The sequence below is a fragment of the Polyodon spathula genome, chromosome 2 (genome assembly GCF_017654505.1).
Source record: "Polyodon spathula isolate WHYD16114869_AA chromosome 2, ASM1765450v1, whole genome shotgun sequence".
Classification (NCBI taxonomy): Eukaryota; Metazoa; Chordata; class Actinopteri; order Acipenseriformes; family Polyodontidae; genus Polyodon; species Polyodon spathula.
In genome coordinates this window covers 85,161,601-85,184,258 of record NC_054535.1, presented here as the reverse complement: position 1 = coordinate 85,184,258, position 22,658 = coordinate 85,161,601, and the positions used below count along the sequence as shown (strand labels likewise).

At 37.3% G+C, this 22,658-nt stretch overlaps 1 protein-coding gene across 1 annotated transcript in view; it reads right to left on the bottom strand.

Moving 5' to 3' along the window:
• Nucleotides 1–2,684: 2,684 nt before the first annotated feature.
• Nucleotides 2,685–22,658, bottom strand: part of dtwd2 (DTW domain containing 2) — a 50,493-nt gene continuing 30,519 nt past the window's right edge. The window contains exons 5-6 of the mRNA XM_041232783.1: nucleotides 7,055–7,183; nucleotides 2,685–3,373 (exon numbers count right to left, since the gene is read on the bottom strand). Of these exons, the coding sequence (XP_041088717.1) occupies nucleotides 3,203–3,373; nucleotides 7,055–7,183 (300 nt within the window). The 3' untranslated portion in view covers nucleotides 2,685–3,202. The remainder of the gene's footprint in view (nucleotides 3,374–7,054; nucleotides 7,184–22,658) is intronic.

Sequence of the window (22,658 nt, the reverse complement as noted above, 5' to 3'; positions counted from 1 at the left end):
GTATTGGACCTAGCAGCCATCAACTCCTGGGTACTTTATAAAGAATGCACGGAGAAGAATTTACCAAGCAGAGAATATATGTTACAGTTAGCACAGGAACTTCGCAAGAAATATTTGGAACAGAGGGAGAATACCAAGCGTGTGCCCACAGCTGAAGATGGCAACCCCGCTGACAGCTGCAAGAGACACCAATGCCAGGTTGGCAAGTGCAATAAAAATAAAACAGCTGTGCCCTGTGCAGAAAGACGGAGAGAGGAAAGTGCACTGCACATGTGTGTTGATTGTGAACAGCCTTAGACTCAAGGTAAAGGAATGCCCTTTTGTCTATAAAAGCAGACAAAAAGAAATAGAAATTTGACTTTTTCATAACTTGTGCTGCTTCGCTTCTGTAAGTTCATTTCTGTAAAGTTTTGTTCTAAGTTTATCGACATTGCTCAGTTGCTTTCACGCATCTATATATAAATATATATATATATATATATATATATATATATATATATATATATATATATATATATATGCTTCGGTTGTTCAGATGTTTGTGACGTACTCAATAAAAAAAAAAAAAAAATTACATCCGACTGTTTCTTCTTTCGTTATACTATTTACAGGGTTTTGAAGACAGCCCTCAGAAAGACTGCTGCAGGGCTTTGAGGTATAAGTATCTCTCCAGTCCTTCTAGTGTCAATACTGTTTTTGGAATTTAAATTCTGGTGTGTGTGTTTAAGATACAGAGCTGTGCTTTCCTGACATTTCCTAAATATATGTACTAATTACCCTGACAAAGAAAGAAAGAATCATGTAGCTGCAAAAATTGGCGAGATAAAATCATGTCATACCTATTCCAATCAGGAGCGCTCAAATTGATCGATACATATAAAACATACTATAACAATTAAATGTTGCGGTATTCTTTGTATTTATCAGTCGGTACTTGTCGCCATGTATTGAAGTTTGATTATATCAGTCTGCATTCCTCAAGTAAGCGGTCTGTTGACATTTTTGTTGTTTCAATGAGCTTCCTGATAGCCCATCAATCAGCCTTGACAGCTCATGACGCCCCACTGTCTGTCTGCACTGGTTATTATACAAGCCGCTCGTTTTTCTAAGAAATTAATTGTTACCCCAATGCACATTGAAAATGGATTGCGGAAGACGCAGGACAGCAAAGCCGTCTTTGGAAATCCTGCAACATTTTAGAGACGGACAATGATGAATCTGGCTCTGAAGCAGACTGGGTTTGCAAAGATGAGTTTTCCAGCAGCTGTGACACAGAGGGCGCAGGAGATCCCGTGGGAGAAGAAGCAATCCTGAAGCCCACCGACAACTACAAGATGATCCCTAGTCAATGCCCTTGGAGGAATTAGAAGCTCTCACTGCACTAGTATATGCCTGTGGAGCATTTGGTGCAGGAGCCTGGGTTAGTGTTGCACTGCATATTTTGAAAAGCGCAGGATCTGTGTGGATTCTGCCAGCACTTAGACTTTGTAAATGATTGTAAATGAAGCCCATTCTGTTCTAGTGTTTATTTTTGTTCATTTTGATTATACTATGTCTGGGTATAAACACATAGCTTTGGTTGCATATATGCCCTTTGTTATGTAGGCAATATAAACTCATTTATTTAAAAAAAATGGTATACTTATTGACATTGTTTCAGTTGTACAGTTTTGTATGTACATGACATACACAAATTTGACATACACAAAATTCTGTATATACACAAATTTGTTTTCAAATATTTGTTTTTCATTTTGTACCATTTTTTGAGGTTGCACTTGTATGTAATATGTCTGTATATAGACACATTTCTGTTCAAAAGTAAATTTATTTTCAATGTTTCGGTTGTGTAGATGCTTTATATGACGTTCCTGAATAAAACTATGACTTATATTCAATTGTTAATATTTATGTTGTTTTTAATTCGCTGGTCAAATTGACCGATCATGGTTGTTCTAAGTATGCCTATAAACACCGTCGCTCTACCGTTAACCAAAATATATGTTTAATTTCACAGCAGGAATTCATTCAATAAACCCCTAATTGTTAAGGTGAAACTATATTCTGAGAATGACAAAGTGTAACCAAAAATATGAATAGTAAATATTTAGTTTATCTAAGATATACAGTACTGGGATGATTGTGTGTTTTCCTGTTATATAATTTCACACTAAATTATTGTATACATAAAATGTAATGTAAGCAAGTACTCACTGATAACTACTCTTAGTCCAGTCATGCAGGACAGCCTTTAGTTACCCCTGCTTAATGAAGCATATGCATTTCAGGTCCACGTAATAATTCATATGAAAATCCTTAGTGATGTTCATGTCATTTGTTGCAGTTTAGACAGAACATCATTAGATATTTATGTATTATGTTAACCATTGATTTCTGAGGTGAATCAAAAGAGTTAAATACACTTTGTCACTTCTGTAGATGAGGAAATGTGTGTATGTATATATATATTGGTGTTTCTCCATTCTTCACCTATGTGTCATACTGTATTTCTGATAGCTGCTTCCGCATCCAGTACTCAAAGAATATCATCGACATTTGCAGAGCTTTTTGAGATGTTATAAAATAATGACTTGGATCGCATTATTGAGGAGTTTGGTGATAAAACGAGTGATCAGGAGAGGATTTATCAGTGTGCACGCCCTTAACGAGGTATGTGAAAAATACAGCGAGCAAGGGGTGGGGCGGGGCTGGAGATGCAGTACTGAGTGTCCTTTTGTTATGCAGGGCCTTTTAAATCTGAATAAATGGAGTGCTAAGGGTTAAACTTGCTTTAAGACAATACCAGAGGGAAAAATAAAAGTAGGTTCCATGGCAATTTAATCTGTGATGCATTGGCATGAATGGCGTGCCACATCATTACTTTTTGTTAGGTGTGTCTTTTTGCCCCAACAGTTAAGGGTTAATTAGCCATAAATCCAGTGCTCCTGATTTACTTTACACATGTTTAAATAACTAAACAAGAACAAGCTGTGAGAACTATTTGTAATAAATATTAACAGATTTAAAAAAATAAAAATACTGACTTCAACTTCTCCACAATCTAGTAATCTACATAAGACCTTATAAAAATGTTGCCAAACAAATGCATTCTTCTCCATCAATTTAATTCTCCCTTTGCTGGGCTTTATTACTTATTTATTCCCAGTTAAAAAGGTAAAATAACAAAAATTACAAAATCTACCTACATTTTTTTATTGTTCATTAGTAGTTCCATTCTTTTCAGTTTGCGTTTATTCTTTGGCATGGGTTTGTCATATATTCCGTTTTTAAGGAGGTGTTCCTTGCTGTGATGGATCTGGGCACCATGTTGCAGCTGAAACGAGCACAGAGCCTTGAGAGGACGCAGTATAACCTGCAAATGAAAAAAAACAAAAACTAAGTAGCTGCAATATATGGATGATTTTTCATCGGTTAACTGTCAACTGATGTTGAATAGATGTGTTGTAAAAAGTTAACATTACATTAAAATAATAACGTGTGGTTCATATTACAAACCTGAGTTCCTTCTACAGCCAAATATTGATATAAGAAAATATCATTATCATACAACAACACTTGCAACAAGTCATAAAAAAAATGTTTATGTCTGTCTGAACAAACAGCATCCCAATTTCTGCTGACCTGCAGCATCTTTAATTTTGGACTGTCATCCCATAGATGGCACACAGGATGCAATAAATTGGGACAGCCCTCTAATATTGGAGATGATATCCATTAAGAAAGACCCACTTCTGCAGATGAGGAAATATGACATGCTGGTCTACCGCAATTCTTTATGTATCTACAGCATGTGTGATAGAGTTGATGAAAGCCTCAGACCTGGCTTTAGATTAAACTGTGTGTTGCTCCATAAACTAGATTTCAGAGCTCACTCAAAAACTTTTAACTTGTACTAAATAAAAGAATTACCGGATTCTGCAGAGTCAACGCACCGGTTACCATTCATTTCCGGTTTTTAATAACCATGCGCAAACAATGCCTGACGGGAAATATCGCGGCTCGCGTGAATAGAAAAAAACTGCCTAGAAGTAGTTGCTCTGTGCATTAATGATTCAGGGTTCGGGTTATGGTTCAAATAACGAAGATGTGGAGTTCGGTGGTTTTGGATCCGATGACTCATTACGCTTTCCTGTTACGCTACAATCTTTTTTTTTTTTTTTTTGAAACTGCAAGAGCTTGTAACTCAGGTACCATTTTTTTGTATTGAACATTTTAATGCTATAGTGCTTTGGATTTTAAACAACTCGTGTTCCACAGACCCTTGTACCAATGACTATACACCAACATTAACACACAACACGCAACATACACCACACAATACACACAGGGCGGGGAAACATTGCCACATATACCCCCCCCCTTGTAGGTAGCACACATGGCATCAGTGGCCACCTTCCCCCTTAAAATCCCAAAAGCCTCGCTCAAAGTCCCGGGCCAAGCACGGGGACTTTAAGGGGTTCATGGACAGCAATGTTGCCAGTAGCCAGGCTGATACTGGCCATGCTGTCAGCAGACATGCTGACATTGGGGCGAGTCTCTCCTCCTGCTGTAACACTGGCAGCGGAAAAGCTGCCAATGGCGAGGCTGTCAGCAGACGTGCTGACAGCTCCCAGACTGACTTTTTCAGCCGGGACAATTCCAGCAGCAGAAAGGCTGCTGAAGAAGGTGGTCTATGCAAGGCCGCCAGCATCCAGACCTGGTCCTTCTGGTGAAGGGAGAGGCAGCTCCTGCTCCTCTCCCCCAGATGGTGATGGAGGCAGAGGCAGCTCCAGCTCCTCTCCTCTTGATGGTGTGGAAAGGGACCCAGCAGGCATTCACCCTCTGCTGGTGGAAAGGGACCCAGCAGGCATTCACCATCTGCTGGTGGACGGGGACCCAGCAGGCATTCACCCTCTGCTGGTTGACGGGGACCCAGCAGGCATTCACCCTCTGTTGGTGGACGGGGACCCAGCAGGCATTGACCCACTGCTGGTGGAGGTGGCGGAGGCAGAGGCAGCTCCAGCTGCTCTGCTCTTGCCGGTGGAGGTGGCGGAGGCAGAGGCAGCTCCTGCTACTCTGCTCCTGCCGGTGAAGGTGACGGAGGCAGAGGCAGCTCCTGCTGCTCTTCTCCGGGCGATGGAAGCGGTGGAGGTGGGAGTAACGTGTAGCCTCCTGGCGATGGAGGTGGGAGCGCTGTGTCGTCTCCTGGCGACGGAGGTGGGAGCGGTGTGTTGTCTACCCTTGTTTCAGGGGACTGGTGCGGCTCTCCCTCTCTTGCAGGGGACTGGTGCGGCTCTCCCTCTCTTGCAGGGGGCTGGTGAGGCTCTCCCTCTCGAAGCGAAACCAGTAGGCATCAATCCTCTGGTGGTGGCGGTGGAAACAGCAGTCCCTCGGGCTTTGGATTCCCATGGTTCCCCCTGTCCGGGCGCTTGATGCTCACGTTCCCCCCGTCTGGCATTACTTCCGCCTCTGTATATTGCGTGGGGCAGACGTGTGCCCATACGCCCCACAGCCGGGGCACAACTCTGCTCCGAGGTTCTTTAAAAAACCTCCCAACTGTCATCCCCGACCTCCTCCTGCTGTTGCTGCGGCTTTTTCCTGCCACTCCTTCTCCTCACCTGGGCCGGTTCCTCCTCCTCCTCTTGGAAGGGTCAGACAGCCACCACGTGTCCACACACCCCGCAGGTGAAGCACCAAGCTTGGTCCTCCAGACTGCCGAGGAGCTCCTCTAGGTCAGTGCAGCTGTCTCTCCAGCCTTCCTTTTTTTAATTTTTTTTTATTTCCAAAAAAACTGTGATTCCTGCTCTGGTCTGCGTCTAATCCCACGATGACACCGCGTAATCCAACTCGTGTTCCACGCCCCATTTATATCCCATGTACCAATGACTATACACCAACATTAACACACAACTCGCAAAATACAACACAAAATACACACAGGGGCGGGGCAACATTGCCACACCATGTTACCACTGGCAGTGAATGCCACATGAAATAATTAGAAGCAACGACTTTTTAAAAAGTTGACAGTTTAATTTGGATAAGAGAAGAATTTACAAGAGGTACTCAAGTTTCATTGCATGAGGTCTTCAAATGCAAGAAAACAGTGGCACTCCACTTCAAAATGAATTTAGGAACTGCTTGACAAAGAAATAACCAGGCATGCTGTACGGCTCCTTATTGATAGCACAGTCTTTGAAAAACCGTGTTATACTAAAGACAGAATTTATTAAAAATATATATGTTTCTATAGGATATATTTTGTCTTTGTACTTGTATTGTTACTATGGGTACTGTGCTATCTTTATTCTATGACTCTAATAACATTAATAAAAAAATGGGTGCTTGTGACCAGGGTGGCTGGTGGTGACGTCTGCCGCGGGAGTAGACAGATACCGGCTGGGATGATTGAAACGCTGATGCGGGTTTTTATTTAAAAATAAGCATTTTAAAAATCCAAAACACTTTTATAAAACAACCAAAACGACACAGTGGCCAAAATAAATAGACAGATACAAAACAGACATGAAACAAGAACAAAATAAAACAAGCATCGTGCTCATTTAAAACCAGCAGGGGTAGCAATTGTTTTCTGTATTATTTTCCATGACCAATGGCTCTCGTTCCGCCTCTGAACACACTAACCTTGCTCAGCCACTGCTGCAGGTTTTTATACAAGTGACTGTCTCCAAATTAGCAATTAATTAATTCATTTGGAGACGGTCAAATTCTACACAAGTTTAGCATGGATAGGGTTAACATTACTCTACAAAACTAACAAAACATTGTGTTTTTACAAATACATTTTTAAATAATAATACAACACAAATACAAAATACACACACACACATACACACACACACACACACACACAGGGGCGGGCTGTGTACCCTGTCACAGTGCTAAAAAGATAAATATTTAAATACATACTTTCTGTAAACATCATTAGATAGTTTTAGTCACAAAACCTTTTAAGATATTTTTATATGTAAGATGACACATTTCAAATGTAAATTTAAAATAGATAGGGTGCAGGAAAGTGATGCTTGCCTACCTCTTGTATTGAATCATTCTTTTCCATGATTGAAAGAGCAATAGCAGCACATTCCAGTGTAGAGAGACAGGTATTGGTTGGTTGAGTCCGGATTACATACTGACTTGACAATGAAGTTTTCAATTGCACCTGAACAAAAAAAGACAACAACGTACAATGTAGGTTTATATACATTTGATACATTCCCTACTCAGTGAACAGGAAACAAAATAAAAGGGAATTGCTGGATTCCTTCTGATTTTAGTATTTATCCCAATAAAGCTTGACTTTAACTCGCCAAATGGACATTTTTTTATTAGGGTTTGTGACCAGGGCACTAGTACCGTGAGCAAACGGTGCTGGTGCAGATTTAATAAACAAATAAAAGATTTAGAACAAAAACAAGACACTTTCCAAAACAAAACGGCAGTTGGCCAAAACAGACAGACACGACAACAGTGGCACAGCGATCAGCTAGGTAACAGTTGTTTTTATATTTTAGTTTTCCTCTCCTTCTCTCTCCCGTTCTTTCGTCCTGAACACACCAACCTCATTCAGCCAAAGCTGCTTGATTGTATACTGTGGTCGAGGGTTTAACTGGCTACCAATTACCTAGTTTATCCATTGACCACATACGGCAAGGGTTTCCTCATACGCGTGGTCTACAGCCAGTTTGTCAATAATCATTCGCTGCTACCACGCATTCTCATGATTTTATCTGGATGGGGCATTTTAACCCCATCCAGGCTTTAAACAATAATAACAAAACAGCGTGTTTTTACACATTAAACACATTTTAAATAATAATAATACAAAATAATACAGTACACACAGGGGCAGGATGTACCTTGTCACAGGGTTCAACAGAATTACACCTGCAATTGATGAAAAAAATGAGGTAACTAACCTATTCTTGATTACAGATCAAGGACTTACCTAACCAAAGATCACAGTAAAGGTATTTCCTTTTTAAATGAGTGGATGAAATGGAAGTATATTAAAACATTAAGTTTTTAAAAAGTATTGAGTCCAGTAAAAAAAAATTAAAAAAAGAAAGAAAATGCGGTATTTGAAAAAAACAAAAAACAACAACACGTTCCAGTTTTGGATGGTAATTGAATTTAACAAAAGCACAGCCTGTGCTTATTGCCCACGCCCCAAATGTTTCCTTAAACAGTATACAACAGTTCCGTAGAAGATGTAAAGGACAAGTGTTACTGTAGATTCTGCTACGTTGGTGCTAGAATTAAAATGAAGACAAGCTCCTGTAAATAATGAGCTGGCATGAGGTTACTTGGCATCCACACATGCTGTGGTTTATCTTGCTGGTGTAGAGTGCTGAATTGTAGTTAAATATAAAAGAGACATCCTCAAAGAAAACTTTAGCATACATACAGGCTGCACTATTTTTAGAAGTGTGTTTTCACAATATGAATTCTTTCATGTTAACCTACATTTTGGATAATTGGTAAGGCTCTCGTATATTCCAGATGAAACAGTACAGTGTTGATTTATGCCACTGAACATAGTATATTCTACTGCTTTAAACTGTGTCAATCAGAAGAGTCCTAGACACTGTCGGTCAATAATTTAGTGGGCATTTTCATTGTGTGCAACAGTGTAAGGATGCGTGCATTATATACTACCAGTAGGTATTATTACTGCTTTGATGGTTTTCTCCTGACAATTCTAATGGAACTTCTCTGGGTTTTCTTTAGCATGCAATGCAGGTGACTCTAGCACTCCACAACAGCAGCACCACAACTTTTGTGATTATTTTTTCCTTTTCCTCTTTTTTTAAGATCACATCCTTAAGGAATAGAAAGAAGACAAGCGTTGAATTGACAGCAGGACTGGCAGAAGGCACAAATGTTCTTGTCCGTCCATCAACAGTACGAAGCAACTTTGACCATTGTTCCATAGTCCAATTTCTGTGTTCTTGTGCATATTTTAGCCTTTTAGTCTTGTTCCCCTTTCTTTACAGTGGTATTCTTACTGCAACACATCCTTTAATTCCTGATTTCGAGAGTGACCTACGTACTGTTTATCTGTATGATAAGCATGTTTTAAGTAGTCAAATTGTTGCTGGCATTACCTAATCCCCTTTTTCTCATGTGTTGCCAGTTGTGCTCAATGTATTTTTTAGAAGAACACCCAAGTACATCTTTTTCATTAAAGTCAGGGTGTACTAACAAGCCTTGAAAACAAATTCCTATGACATTTCTGGTTTTCCCAGCATGTTGGGAGCAATACACTGCACACATGTGCCACTAACCTCTCCAGCTTATTCTGAGCATCTGTATAGGACCATGATCTATTGTGTGTTGCCTGTCTAGGCTATTAAGTAGATCAAGTTAATAATAATAATAATAATAATAATAATAATAATAATAATAATATATAATAATAATAATAATTAAAATAAAATACCCTAAAACCATTTAGTTTCAATTTAAAATAATCTTCTATTCGCACTGTACAGCAATGTGTACAATGCAGCAGCATGATTTATTTTGTGTTACCAGAAGGCTAAAGTACAAAATAAGTGTGCTAGGTATTCATTTGATTTTATTACTGTACAGATTTATATTTTTACATAATGTAATGTGTAGCCTACCCAAAACACATTAGTGTTATTTCAGCACCATGATTTATATTTAAAATACATCGAGAACTGTAAATGTATGTGTGCGCGATTCTATTGTGTTGTTTTTAAACCCAACACCTCCTCATGTCGGACAAACATGTCCGGTTTGGCGAGGGGCTTCTGTATGATTATGAAAAGGGTTTCTGGGGGTGAAGCTTGGGGCCCCACGATAGAATTTGATGGGATTAAACTGCCTTTCATTTATATATATATATATATATATATATATATATATATAAACACACACACACACACACACACACACACACACACACACACACACACACATACATGCATGCAGTGGCTTGCAAAAGTATTCAGACCCCTGACCAATTCTCTCATATTAACGAATGGTACATTGAAATTTCGTTCCATTTGATATTTTATTTTAAAACACTGAAACTCAGCATCAATTATTGTAAGGTGACATTGGTTTTATGTTGGGAAATATTTAAGAAAAATAAAAAACTGAAATATCTTGCTTGCATAAGTATTCAACCCCTGTGCTGTGGAAGCTCCCAGTTTGCACCGATGAAAGAAATTGCCCTAACGAGGACACAATTACCTTACCATTGGCCTCCACCTGTGAACCATTAAAGTTGCTGTCACATTTTCTGGATAAAAACCCCAATGTTGAAGGATCATTGGTAAGGCTGTGAATCTGAAGGATAATGAAGACCAAAGAGCATTCTACAGAAGTTAGAGATAAAGTAATACAAATGCATAGATTAGGGAAAGGGTACAAAATAATATCCAAGTGTTTGGATATCCCAATGAGCACAGTTGGATCAATAATCAGGAACTGGAAGCTGCATCACACCACCCAGGCACTGCCAAGAAAAGGCCGTCCCTCAAAACTCAGTGCTCAAACAAGAAGGAGACTTGTGATAGAAGCCACAGAGAGGCCAACAATCACTTTGAAGGACCTACAGAGTTCAGTGGCTGGGAGTGGAGAAATGGTGCGCCAGTCAACCATATCAAGAGCTCTGCATAACACTGGCCTGTATGGGAGGGTGGCAAGAAAGAAGCTGTTACTCAAAAAGTACCATCTGAAAGCACATCTGGAGTTTGCCAGAAAGCATGAGATTGACCCAGCTGCGATGTGGGAAAAGGTTTTGTGGTCAGATGAGACCAAGACAGAGCTTTTTGGCCAAAACTCAAAGCGCTATGTGTGGCGCAAACCTAACACTGCCCATGCCTCAAGACACACCATCCCTACAGTGAAGTATGGTGGTGGCAGCATCATGCTGTGGGGATGCTTCTCATCAGCAGGGACTGGGCATCTTGTTACAATTGATGGAAGAATGGAGGGAACAAAATACAGGAAAATACTGTAAGAGAATCTGCTTCAGTCCGCTAAAAAACTGAAGCTTGGGAGGAAACTCACCTTTCAGCAGGACAATGATCCCAAGCACAAGGCCAAAGCAACATTGGAGTGGCTCAAGAACAAAAAGGTGAATGTCCTACAGTGGCCCAGTCAAAGTCCTGATCTCAATCCCATTGAGACTCTGTGGCACTATTTGAAAATTGCGGTCCACAAGCGTCGTCCAACCAACCTGAACAACCTGGAGCAAATCTGCCAAGAAGAATGGGCCAAAATCACTCCGACACTGTCTGCAAAGCTGGTACATATTTACCCAAAAGACTTAAAGCTGTTATTGCAGTGAACGGTGGGTCTACCAAATACTAATGTGTGGGGGTTGAATACTTATGCAAGCAAGATATTTCAGTTTTTTTTTTTTCTTAAAAACATTTCCCATCATAAAACCAATGTCACCTTACAATAACTGATTTTGAGTTTAAGTGTTTTAAAATAAAATATCGAACAGAACGAAATTTCAATGTACCATTTGTAATTCAGTAATATGAAAGAATTGGTCAGGGGTCTGAATACTTTTACAAGGCAGTGTATATATATATATATATATATATATATATAAATATATATAATAGAATGATGGAACAGAATGCATTGTACAGATGACGTTTAACAAAAACAATGTTATTTTGATTCTTGCACCCTTGCATGTATAGACGTTATCCTTCGGACACCCTCTGCTGCAGAAAACCACAACTCAACTGCTGCTATTTTATTTGAAAAAATGTCGCACAACTCTCGCTAGAGATCTTGCAAAAATGACGCAGATAATATTTAAATTAGTATATTGCGGCTCTCAATGAACATATTTTTTCTTAGTACATACGACAAAATGTGCACTTTGCGAACTGTCGTAACAAAAATGCAAACTGTGGTATGTTTGCACTGCGACTGGCCAATCTTAGTACAACTAGCCCTTTATGTTTTGATAAACAGCTGAAACAAAAGAACATTTGGAAAAAAACTGCATGTAATATTTATGTGAAGATTAAATACAAAGTATTCTTCAAGACACCATATCTGGGTAAAGTAGCCATCAAAGTGAATTACTGCGTTTGGCTTTTTGGAGTTAAAATCAAAAAAACACAAAACACTTGTTATGTCTAAGAAAGGTATAAGAACTAGACCTCACCTCTTGCTATATTCGTGACATATAAAAATCACCTAGAGTCAAACCTAACATGCAAACACTGACATGTATCAATAAGTCAGTTCTTTCTCACTGAATGACCGGATTTTGAAGAAGTGACAGTTTAAGAGCCCTCTATTCGTGGGTTCTATGGGGATTTACCGTCATGCCATTGTCGGAAATGGATGTCATGAAAAATGTTTTCAATTTACTGTTGGTCCACAGTCTATATATTTTTACCTGTCTCTTACGTCAGGATTAACATGCTGACTCTGAGAGTCTAGGGGAGTTATACCAGAGCTGTTGCCCCACATTATACAATCCTAACTGACAGTCTGGTGATGTGTGTGCAAGCCGGCTGATTTAATGATAACGATACACAATGGCTGTTGAATCAATCATTGTGTCTTGAATGCCAACACACGAAAGCCCTCATTCATTTTTAACCCATCTATTTCAGTGACTTACTGCTAGGGTGTAGAATTTGTTTCTTTTCATCGACTAAATTGAATTCTTTCTATTAAGGCCATTAAACTATTATTTGTAGTGCTGTGGCGTTCGTGCAGTGTTGTTAGATTAAAAAGATGCTCCTGAGGGCAGAAAACCCATGCAAGTTTCAATGTATGTACACATAAACAAACGCAAATATAAGTTTATAAAATGTAGACACCAAATCTTGCTCTCAGATTAGAGTTATTAGAGCCATCCCAGCAGAATCTTTAGTCTCTCGGAACTGATAAGGATATCCTGCCTGAAATACGACTTGATATATTTGGAGGTCAATTGGAACATTAGTGGTTTGCACTGAATGATCAAGCAAGAGAGAATCCAAGACCTGAAAGAGAAAACTCAAGGCACAACCGATATTTCAAATGAAATTGACAAGTTGGAACTTAACTTAAATGACTCAAATGTCAACCAGCAGACAAGCTGAGCCATTAATCTTTAGAAGGTTAGTTTTCATCAATCCTATGCAACCACACACCAAAAATGAAACTACATTTAAAACAGAGATTATAAATAGGCCCTTTTTTATTTTCCTTGTGTATCACTCCTGAGTTGTGTACTTATGAGAAGGATTGCTGCCAACTTGTGTGGCTCCATAAAGGACTGAAAACAAACGCAGATGTGTTAGACTCTTTGAACATTTGTCACAGGCAGTTGTCCATAACAGCTGTGGGTCCCTTTTTTAATAGTTGGTTTCATCTGTTGAGGAACTTTACAGACAATTATTTTTGTAGGCTTATTCCTACTCCGTTGTAGCTGAATGTAGAAAATTGGTTAACTTTCAAAGAAAATCCTAGATAGGTTGACGTGAGCTTGGTTACCATTGATATGGTTTAATTTTACAAACTGGTATATTTTATTCACTCAGCAGAACATTCAATTGAAACAAAAACAACAACAAAAAAAAAATCACATTTTATACCAAATATCTATTGGACCCCAACATGATCTGATTTGTGGTTACAATAGCATGCCTGGATAATCATTAAAGTGGCACTTTATCATCTAAAAGTTGTATCTTTTGATGTTGCTAAATAAATAGCAAACAATAGCAGAGCTGACACTTTTTTAGCAACATTTTGTTATAAGCTATGTGATCGTCTCCATGAAAGCTCTTCAAAGGTCTTTAACACTGCCCCAACTGCTTACATTATAAAATGATTGTGAGACAATGCATTAATATTTTATTCAGTGCTGTTTCTTTAATAATTCATGTAGCAGCCAAGTGTTCAAAGGAATTTCATTTTCAGAGTGGAATATGAAATTCAAGAACAGGGTCATGAGTAGAAGTGAGCTAATTAATTACACATATTGTCTAAGCTATTTAACTTTAATTAACTATGAATATTATTCTTTCACATCTGATTTGGCATTCCTGTATACTTCACAATAGGAAAAGAAAACAAAAACAAAAAAAATGCATGAGTATTTGTGGAATAATTTTTTCAAAATATGTTTATTCTTGGAATTAATTTATAATTTGAATGAAAACACACACACACACACACACACACACACACACACACACAATTACAAGTTCTCAGATGCCAATAATGATAATAGCTTGTTTTTAAAATAACCCTGGCATATTATAGGGAAAATAGAACTAAGACAAATTAGGCTTTTAATATAGTGATTCTATGAAAATGAAAGGCTTTGTGTGTGTGTGTGTGAATCAATTTTAAGTACAAGGATGTTATGCACCTAAACCACCTTTGTACAGATTAGTCTTTGACATAAAGAAAGCATTGGAAGGCTTCAAATGAGCCCAGCTCGATGCCCAATTTTCAAAGAAAGGAACAATTTCTCCAAGGATCTATAAAAAAAGCTATAAGCTTTCTGCCAGCTGGCAAACAAGTTTAAACCAGTGTGTCACAAAAAAATACATATATAGTGGTATGGTATATAGAATACAGAGACAATCTCTGGTATGGTCTGAAGGACAGACCACTCACATTGCACAAAGCGGTCAATTACTATAGTGATCAGCCCAATTGTATTCTACTAGAAATTATATTTTTCTGGCTTTTAATCAAGGTGCTGTTTCTCCCACATGCCTCAGTCAGACTGGAGCCCTTGAAAGCTGTTCATTGCTAGATGGTGTGAATGGCACAGACACTGCAGTCTGAATACAAATGATGCACAGCCACATAATTGTGGAGCAATTAATGCTATTGTAAATCATGCCATTTCACTGATAACAAAAATGGAAGGTTTAAAGACATAAGATGACAAGGGAATAGCACAGTCTTCACAACATCCTTAATATATTACAGCAAATGCGTTATACTTTACACAAGGACATTTTACTGTTTCTATGTCAGAGTTACTTGACACATTTGAAACAGTCACATGTTTTTTTTTGTGAATAGAAACAAAGCAAAACAGACAGAATAGTTTGTAAACAAGTAAAATGGATATGTGAAAAAGATCTGCATCAATGATAGCTGGTGATTAAAGCAATGTGGCAGTGAAAATGATCACTGTACTGTAAAGTAAAAGAATCCTAGAAAACCGCAGAGTGGAAAAACAGTGGGCTGAATCACACTACCATTTGCAGCGTTGCAAAAGTTTATATTTACATCTTGTCTTGCTGATCCCTTCACAGGAGCCTGACTAGGGTTAATAGGCAAAAAAACATTCCACCCACAGTTAGTATATATTCATAGCAAATGGACAACATTTTGAGGAAAGGCTGCATGATAAAAGCCCAAATCTGTACTCATGGAACAAATGCATTTTTTCTTGGCCGTGTTCAACAGCGAGTCTGTTTTCTAGATCAAGGTTCATCGACTTCCCTAAACAGGGCAGAATCATGGGGAATCAGAGAATACTGCTATATGAAGTATGAAACCAATATTGTGGAATAACAGTGTACACTGGTCTGCTGAATACACAGGGAGTTTGCACAAAGAAAAAAAGCTATTATCACGCAAGACCCTATATTCAACACTATTGTTTGTATGTTTTAAATGAATGGTTCATAATTTCGCATATGCAGATGACTTGTACTACTTGTATTTTGCTGATTTCTGTATTTGATATGTTCCTCATGTTCTAACAATGCACAGAGCTGTGACTGATCCTAAAACTTTTACAACATCTAACAGCATTTCTTTTTTTTTTTTTTTTTTACTTTTACTAAGCATGCTATTATATGCACTTTATCATTTCACCCTGAAATAATAGATATACAGTTGTAGATAAAAGTATTGACCCTAAACTAAATATAACTCAATACTTTTTTCAAAGACTTAGAAGCATCAGGCATAATAACGCATGGATGAACTGTACAAAGGCTGCAAAGCACTTTTAAAGAACATTAATCAAACAAACCATTTAAAATTGTCCAAGAAATCCAAACAGGGATCTGAAGCATTCTTCAACAAATATCTCCGGTACAATGAAACTAAAATATAACACTTCCCCAAAAACGGATCACGCTACGTTTGGAGAAAAAAAAGGAAAGCTTTCAGAAGAAAACCTTCTACCTACAGTTAAACATGGAGGTGGTTCGATCATGACATGAGGGTGTTTTAGCAGTTCAGGGACTGGAGACATTCACGTCATTGAAGATTGAATGAACGCAGCCATGTATCAAAACATTCTACAAAGTACATTGCTACCATCTGCTTGTAGGTTGATTGGACGACAGTTTATCTCAGATATGACAATGACCCAAAGTATTTGGGTATTTTCTCAATTCTTGAAGAAAACGAAGATAAACGCTTTGGAAGGGCCTTTGCAATCACCAAATCTCAATCCAATAGAAATGGTTTTGGACTGATCTGAAAAGCACTGTATATCCAATCTGCCTGAGCTGAAGAAAATATACAAGAGAAAATGGGTCTAGATTTCACCAAGATGTAACATACTAGTTAAAAATCATCATGAATGTCTGAAAGCCATAATAAAAGCAAAAGAAGGACACACAAAATACTAAAGCAGGGGTGCCAATACTTTTGTCATGAACGAATACCTTCAATTACTACTATTTATTTATTTATGTATGTATGTATTTTTTAATAAAGACTATTTGTTAAATTACTAGAAATGTGTATTCTGTTTTTTCTTTTAGTAAAATGTTTACTAAATGCTTGTCCTTAATCTGTTACCTTGAATTATGGGTACATTTTAGGTCCCCCCACCACCAACATACATGCGAGTTTGATTGGATGTCATGAACTGAGGAGCTTCAAGGTGATAAATGTCAGAACTGACACATTGTTCTATTTTAACAACATAATCAGCTTTTGTTGTAATCACAAGTATCAAAGTGAAATATGCAAATGCATATAATTGCATCAGAATGCATGCTCCCATATCCTGTTATTCACAGTTTACAATGTTGTCCAGAGATATTCCAGCTGTTCTGTGTCAATCTGGTTTAATGCACTCTTTGTGACCCCATCCCAATTACATGCCTGGTATATACCCTTAGTAACTAACAGCACTCCGCTAGATCTCTCCCACCAATCCCTGTCTCTGTCTGAGCTCTCCAGGGAGTCTGTGCACCTTGGTTACATGGCTCAATCTTAGTACCATTCATTTTTACTAATACCCAGGCAAACTGATTAGACCTCAGACTACCTTAACCCTTAACACAAAGCCCATGGGGTTGGCAATAGCATTCTGCCAAAAACTATGCACATCAACACAACTAAGCCCATGAGAACCGGTTTGTGCTTGATTACGACAACATTCCTGGTTCTTAAGGTAAGCTGTAATAAATTATTTGTCAGATCAAAGCTCTTTTACAATTTAATAACGACCCCTCCCTATTCACTGTTCTTGTTTTTAACGTGAAATTGTAGGATTTTTTTTTCCTGGCTCACTCCTGACACAACTGACTTTTTTTTTTTAAATTTCATACTAAAACGATGATATTGCATTTGCATTTCTGTTCGATTTATATGTAAATGCGTCTGCATAATACCACCCAGTAATACCATTTTGCTATGGGTAATGTTATACATACTAGAAGGTTAATTGTATATGTACCATCTACTTTTGCTACATCAATGGTACCAATGGATTAACCAAGAAGCAGAAATCCACAGTGCCCTAGAACTGCATTTTGTGACAGACTAACGCCCCATAGCACCAAATTTACCTGCTGTGTAAACTGGCAGAGCCTTCTCTCTGAACTAATTGTGCCCACTGTGCCAGCTCTATCCACTGCTTTTGCAATATTACATTTGCCAATTGTAACAGCTGTATCAAGTGGACCTAATGTGTGTGTCTAGCCACCTTTGCCTTGCGCCTATCTGCTTCAGCAAAACATTCACAGAAAAAACTGCTTTTTCATGGGGTTCCTACATCTGCAGTTCCAGACAAAAGCCATAAAAACCACACCGCTCTCTGTATCCGAAACAGAGAGGAACAGCTTATATGTACTTCAAAGTTTCCTTGTGAGTCCCCAGCCACCTTACAATCTGCTTGATCTGTTAGAAATCACCTGCCTTTAGCAACCCATTCAAAATGAACATGATCCCACTTTCTAAACATAATTTACAATAATGAGAAATCCCTCAAATTTCTGTTCTTACTCAAAATAAACAGCCATCACCATCCCATGAAAAAGAGTTTAGGATATGAATCTGATAATCAATAATTCTGAATAGCTATGTATGAAAATGTTATGCATATTAAATACACGTAAACATACATTAAAAAATAATGATAATCTATGGTAAAATTATCCTACTTTAACTTTTTTTTTTTTTTTTTTTTGTGTGTTGAAAAACCATTTTAGCAAGAAACACATACCATCTGGTGGCTAAATGTAGCAATTGCAGTTCTTGTTGACAAGTACTGGACAACTGGTGAGATTTTTGTATCACGAAACTGATTGAGCGGCTGGTAAATTTTCAAAGCTGAACAATCCATAATGATGCCCTTATACACAGTATGCCTGTCCCAGTAGCAGAGGCCCTTCTTGTTTCTATTTTCAGACTGTGGCTGGTGATCTCCAGTGACAAGCATTGGTGCTGTCTAGAAACAGCAAGTTATTAGATGTGGCAGACCTTGGAAATGTTTATTATACCACTATTGGTTTCTTTCCCAATCTCCTTACAACCCAAAAAGAGAGCGAGGTCCGTGCATGTTTACAGAATGCTGTCCCTGTTCTATCCTTTTGGAACTGATCTTTATCGATTGCAAACAAAAAAATATAATCCTGTTTTACAGCCACGTAACCCTGTATGTCAAGGTAGAGATTTCAATGCAGCAAGATTTACAAGCGAGATCCTAATTGGAGTCTCGACCAGTAAAGATTCAATTTGGGATCTCTATTGTGTTTGAGGTATTGTTTTTTAAGTTCCAATGGAATACAGTTCAAAACTTGTGTGCTGATTATTAACAATGATCAATGAGCAGGCATAGAAAACCCCATATTTAACACTATAATGTAGTTTGTATGTATGGAGTCTTTTAATTAACTGCACCTATTGTTCTAAGCATTTGAAGATTAATTTATTTTCCACAGACTGCCTTGTTTCTCATGCTTTGACAAAGAGCAGGGCTGCTATTGATCCCAAAATGTTTACATCTGACTGCATTTCAGAAATAAAGATTTTTGGTACTTCTATTAAATGTGCTGTTGTCTGCACTTGACCATTTGACCCTAACACAATACGAATAAATTTTAAACGATGTGTACTTTTTTTGCATTGTTACTGTAGCGACTATGCAGGTTCCAAATACTTGGATCTAGCTTGATATTTCATTCAGGAGATTTCAGGTTATAAGCCATTCTTCATCTAGTAATGTTTGTAATGTTAGATATGTCCCTCTTATTAAACTAGTCTCTTCCACCTGATCCCTAAATACGCCATGGTTGATGTTATTCTCACTTTTTGATTGTAAATCACTTATTTCAATTATATACCTTTGTGTATTTAATCACGCTGGTCTTTAATAGGTTCATAACCCATAAAACAGAAGCAGTACACACAGTACAGCATAGGGATTATTGGGCTTCCTAAAACTTAAATCACAACCTCTTTCTTTCGTTACATTATAGTAACTTCCATAGTGTATATCCACCACAACCATGGCTATGAGATTACTTGTGTTTCAAATGTCTGAAATTATACACCATAATGGTAAATCACACAGCGGGAAAACAGATACATTTCAGTAGTTGTAACACAGAGACCACAATAGTCCTGACTAAGAAAATGAGTAATGATGAGAACCAAAGATATACATGTGGTGCCTATTCAACAAGTTCTTATTCAGCTACTGATACATGAGTTCTATCCACCAGGGAATGCGGATCAATTCTATCAAGAGATCGTTATTTACAAAGGATCTTGGAACACTGTTGAAACGGAAATTTCTGTGCCACGTGACAATCTAAACCAGGATTCTAATTTTTACATATTTTTTTTATACAAAGGTACAACATTTAAAAGCATGTTAAAGAATCTTACCTGAGGAGAAAAAAAAACAATATCTTTGGATCTAAAAACTCTAAAAGACAACTGTTATTGTCAAAATAAAAATTATAAAAAATGTCCACCGAATTAACAATAATTGACAATCCACTGTGCAGTCAACAGTTTTGTGCTCTTTATATTTTGCCTATGCCTAGAGAAAAAAAAACAAAAGATCAAAAAGGCTGGGCTTCAAAGCATCCAGGGAAGCAAAAAAAATTTGACAGAAATTTGAACTGGTACATCAAAAACGCAGTTTAAATTTATTGTTTGGAGTGCACTAATGTGGAACTTTTTTTTTTTTTTTTTAAGCAACAAATGCAGAGGTGATAAGAAATAAAAATACCAACCTGAAATGAGCAACAACAAAAACAAAAGTAGCGTAACATTAGTTCCTGCTGATTTCATGCCCACTGCATCCACCCTTTCTACTTCTATCTGCTTTTTTATTAGATGTTGCAGCAGCCTATTCCTGAACCCTCTGTCAAGCAGCCATTCCATACTATGTTAATTCTCTGTTGCTGTGGAGTTCTTTTTTTTTCGATATTGGGTAGAGGTATGGTAGAGGCAGCAATAATAATGTCACAGCACAAACATGTCATAAAGAAACACTGGGATATAGTATGGTGGCCCCACTGTGCAAACAACAAACAATTAAAACGCTCAAAAAGTGTTGTGTTTAAAGACATTATTAAAATATGTTTGTGTATTTTGCACTAGATTATATGTGGGTGCTGAAAACTAAGTTGCCATTACAGAAAGAGTTTCACGCTTCGAAGGTTAGTGGTGGACTAATCTTCAGTCAATATATAACATCTGAATACACCAACTTGCTACAGTACCTTCATTTGGTCCCTTGATTATCCTTTACCAAGAAGTTCCTTGTAGGACAACCCTGATTTTATAAAATCATTTTTCTTCCAACTTTCCATTACAAATTGAGGTTGCTATTGGCATTCATTAGAATGTTAGTCAACTTGATAAAAATGGTCATCTTAATTTGTACTAGTTTGACTGGTATCAAATATGAAAGGATTTTTTTTTTTTTTTTTTTTTTATTAGCTATGCAAGTCCTCTTCTAATGTAGTATTATTTGTGTTTCCTGCCACTGCAACGCTAACATTTGCAATGCACAACTAGTCCTGGCCTTAACACTACCTCCAACTCTATAGACAAGGCTTTTTCTAGTGGAGCTCGGAAATTATGGAATGCTCTGGCCTCGTTTGTCAGGGAAGCTGGGACCGTTACAGTTTTCAAGTCATGACTAAAAACGCACTTTTATGAAACGGCTTTCGTGTCTTAGTGGGTTTTAATGTAACTTCAAAATCGCTGCTTTTGTATTATTATGCATATACTATTATTTAAACGGTCTGACTGTGGCAGTTGTATGTGTGACATGCTATATAAATGTACTGTGGTTTGTTCTTTTTTCTGCTATGTAATCTGTACAGCGCTTTGCGATGTTTGTGTAAAAAGAGCTATATAAATACAATAAATACATAAATAAATATGAATATAAAGATGAAATGATCTGAGAAGAGAATTGGCTACAACCTTTAAATCTGAAATTGTTAGGCAGACAATACTAAAGTCAGACATGTTTGCGTCTATTTAAATAGCCTCCCTTTACAGCTTATGCAAGGTCAGTAAACTTACATTTTCAAATTAGGCTGGAAAAATTGACTTAATTTCAGGGTTACAATCTTTATTAATAAAATTTAATATTTTATTAAATAGTATTGCAAAAATATACAATTATATTTGTATGTAAATCCCAAGTTTGATTCTCATGTTACACAATTATAAAAATTCTAAATACATGTGTGTAAGAAATCTTCAGTTTATTCTCCAAGAAGAGTCTGCAAAATCAATGAAAATCTTCTCTAGTCTACAGCTATGGCCAAAAGTTTTGCATCACCTAGAATTTTAAAAGATTATAAGAGGATTGAGACAAAATTAAAAAAAAAAAAAAAAAAAACCTTAAAAAAAAAAAAAAAAAAAAAAAAAAAAACTAAATGAACATAATTTAGATATTTGATTTAATATCATGTAATCAAAGAAGCTACAAAATGACATTGTAAATGTCTACCGGAAGATAAACAGTAGTACAGTAGTTCATGTTAGATTGCAAAATGTCAGTTTTTGGAGTATATGGGAAAACTACAAAGCAGTATCTAATTCAATATGTTTATGTGACATTATTCAGCAGGTTTCATTTGACTATGTCAAAATATATTAAAATATATTAATTCTATAGCGTTAACAGCTGTAGCCTCTCTGAGACACACCTCTCTGTGCTACAAGCTGACCTGGTTTGATTTTTGTATTTTAAAAACAGGTAAAATTTACTGAGTGCTTTCCATTCCCTCTCATGCCATCTTTATATTCTGTCAGCCTGTTACAGTGTACAGTAATGACTATTACATGCACTAATATGATATACGCACATGCACATTAACTAGATAGCATTATTTTTTTTTTGTTTGTTTGCATCCCATATTACTTGTTAATAAATAATGACAAAC